Source organism: Phalaenopsis equestris, unplaced genomic scaffold (assembly GCF_001263595.1).
Source record: "Phalaenopsis equestris unplaced genomic scaffold, ASM126359v1 Scaffold000096, whole genome shotgun sequence".
NCBI classification, from domain to species: Eukaryota; Viridiplantae; Streptophyta; class Magnoliopsida; order Asparagales; family Orchidaceae; genus Phalaenopsis; species Phalaenopsis equestris.
This window is the reverse complement of record NW_018164538.1, coordinates 373,168-375,851: the sequence shown is the minus strand read 5'-3', so window position 1 is coordinate 375,851 and position 2,684 is coordinate 373,168. Positions and strand designations below refer to the sequence as shown.

At 37.5% G+C, this 2,684-nt stretch overlaps 1 protein-coding gene across 1 annotated transcript; it reads left to right on the top strand.

Annotated features, from left to right (window-relative positions):
- Positions 1-482: 482 nt before the first annotated feature.
- Positions 483-1,747, top strand: LOC110020453. The gene is made up of 3 exons (XM_020718562.1): positions 483-641; positions 738-816; positions 1,366-1,747. Exons 1-3 carry the CDS (start codon positions 633-635, stop codon positions 1,641-1,643), a joined length of 366 nt encoding a protein of 121 aa, XP_020574221.1. The 5' UTR covers positions 483-632; the 3' UTR covers positions 1,644-1,747.
- The last annotated feature ends 937 nt before the right edge of the window (positions 1,748-2,684 follow it).

Below are 2,684 nucleotides of genomic sequence, written 5' to 3'. Positions count from 1 at the left end.
ACCAGTTGCAATGATGATTGTAAAGGTTACTAAATAGAAGAAACAATTAGCTCCTCGACAAGCCCGACAATAATGCAATTACAACATTGGTATGCTCACAAAAAGCACAAGAAGTTTATATGAGTTTTCCCAGTTGATTGAGAAGCACAAGAAGTTTATATAAGTTCATAGGTCTTCTAATAAATAATTGAAATAATTTTCTTTTTAATTAAGTGGTCTGGCAGTTCTTCGGTCCTCTAGCTGACCTTCGGTCGTCTAGCTTCTAGAGGACCCCTCTGGAGGATGTTCGGTCGATTGTCTATGGGTGGTCGGCTGTTCGACCGAAATAAAACTCAATTTTAATCAAGTTGCTGATTTTTTTTTTTTTTTGCTCATTCGGGCCCACGTAACGTCACAGCATTCATCTCCCCCTGCGAACATATCATCATATACTGTCCTGAAATTTTCGGAACCGGTGTCCGTTTACTTGGAAATTGTAAGTCTTCGGACTGACCAAACTACGTGGTCGCCGTTTTAGTCGTCAGGTAACTCTTCGCCTTCTTATTTATACCGAGGAACGCTTGCGTGCAACTACAAGCTAGCTTTCTCAGCGAGCAACAAAGCCAATAGGAACACAGCATCGATCATCATCCATGGCAAAGGTCAGTACTGCGCACTGTTACTAATTTTGAAAACTGTAATATTCAAATTCTAGCATTTTGTTAAGCAGATAACGTCATCATCTTCTTAATCTGCAGAAGAAGGTAGTGCTGAAGGTATCCATGGAAGATGCTGAGAAGCGCGCCAAAGCGATGCGGTGTGCCGTCGGACTGCATGGCAAGTCTCAAACTAATTCCATTCTTCTCACTTTTGAGACCTTCAACTTCAATGAATTCTGTTTTCCTTTTTGTTTCTGTTCCTTAAATTTTTTTTTGGGGGCCGGGCATGTGCTTGTATAGGATTCGATTCTCCCGAGTGTAGTGTGTGGTCCTCAAAGTATATGCGCAAGAGAAATGATCGGGGCTTGTATTGTAGCCTCCAGTCATTCCTTTATACGTATGAGGAATAACCGGGGTTCATAATAGCCTCTCGCCATTATATACATATATATATATATATATATAATGGCGAGAGGCTATTATGAACCCCGGTTATTCCTCATACGTCTAAGAATTCGAGTACCACACCCTATATTTGGGGGGGGAAATGAACCTCTGACCAGAGGGGACCTACAACTGACAAGCAGATGCCCGACCAACAACTCAAAGTACCCGATGGATATATATATATATATATATCATTAAAACTTTGGTGTAATAGTTTAAATAGCCCGAGGAAAAGGCCATTTGTAGATTAATTTGAGGTTGAATTGATTTTGGCAAGCAGGTGTTGTGTCAGCCTCGCATGATGGGGACAACATAACAGTGGTGGGGGAAGGGATTGATCCAGTGGCTTTGGCGAAGTTACTGAGAAAAAAAATGGGGCGTGTAGACCTGACGATGGTAACAGATGTAGAGGAGAAAAAGGAGGAGAAAAAGGAGGCAGAAGCCAAGAGCATAAATAATCAACCAATTGTTTTGATTCAACCACCCTGTTATCATGGTGCACCACACTACTATGCTGATGATGTCTGTTATCCTGAATTAAACTGCTCTATCCTGTAAAAGTGGCTTCATTTTCTTCTCTTATTTTTATTTGTCTCCCTTATTCTTGTGAAGCTAAGGGTGTGTTTTAATGATTCGGTGTTGGGAAAAAATAAAATTGGAATTGGGGCTTTATTCTATATATATTTCTATATAAAATGTAATATTTTAATAGCATATGCGTTCTTCACTTGTAAGTTTAAGCATTATGTAATTGAATAAATTTGATTAAAACCTATGATGCTTAGCCTTCTCTTCAAGAATAGTAAGATATAAGTCTATCATATAATTTGAGTGTTTTTTAAGATTAGCTTTTTAGATATGGCACTACCCAAAGTACCATGGTTTAAGCATTATGTAATTGAATAAATTGCTTGATTAGAGATATAGAAAAATGATTTTTATGTACAAGAGAAAGAGTGAGAGTGGCTTTCTAAGTGGCCTGACAAATGTCCTAATATATGTCATTGAAAAGATGGATTCTGTAATTTAAGTAGTTCTTACATATATATAGTCTGAATAATTTTCATGTCTTATATATAATAGCAAATATGAAGAATATGAATATAATATATTATATATTTGGTTTTAGAAAAAATCTTAGTCACGTATTGTTGAATATTCTAGATCTATCATATGAATCACATTCAATGAATATAACATAAAATAAGAGACAGGAAGAGATAAGGTGCATAGTGGAGAACTGGCTTTTTGAAGAGTGATTAATTAACTTTTTAGGGTAGATATGACCTCCCTATTTATAGGCAAGGGAGATACAAAGTAAAAAAATTACATGATTGCTTGTGTTTTTATGGGAGTTGTTAGGTATAAAATATAAATGAGGCTATGACCCGGCTACATTATCACTTTGTCGGCTGAGATATGTATTCTTCGGGTTGCCAAAGTCCGTTTGGCCGATTCTATTCAGTCGGAGTAGTTGGTCGGCTTTGAGTGTACGTCATTCGGTTGTTCGGGCATCACTCGATCGATTTGAGTCAACCTATTGGTTGTTTCAGTTTGGCAGTCAACTATGGAACCCTAGACGGGAAACTAATTTTTTTG

Coding starts and splice junctions, on each gene's coding strand:
- LOC110020453 (XM_020718562.1), top strand. Junction 817..1,365: donor GTGTGCCGTCGGACTGCATG/GCAAGTCTCAAA, acceptor TTTGGCAAGCAG/GTGTTGTGTCAGCCTCGCAT.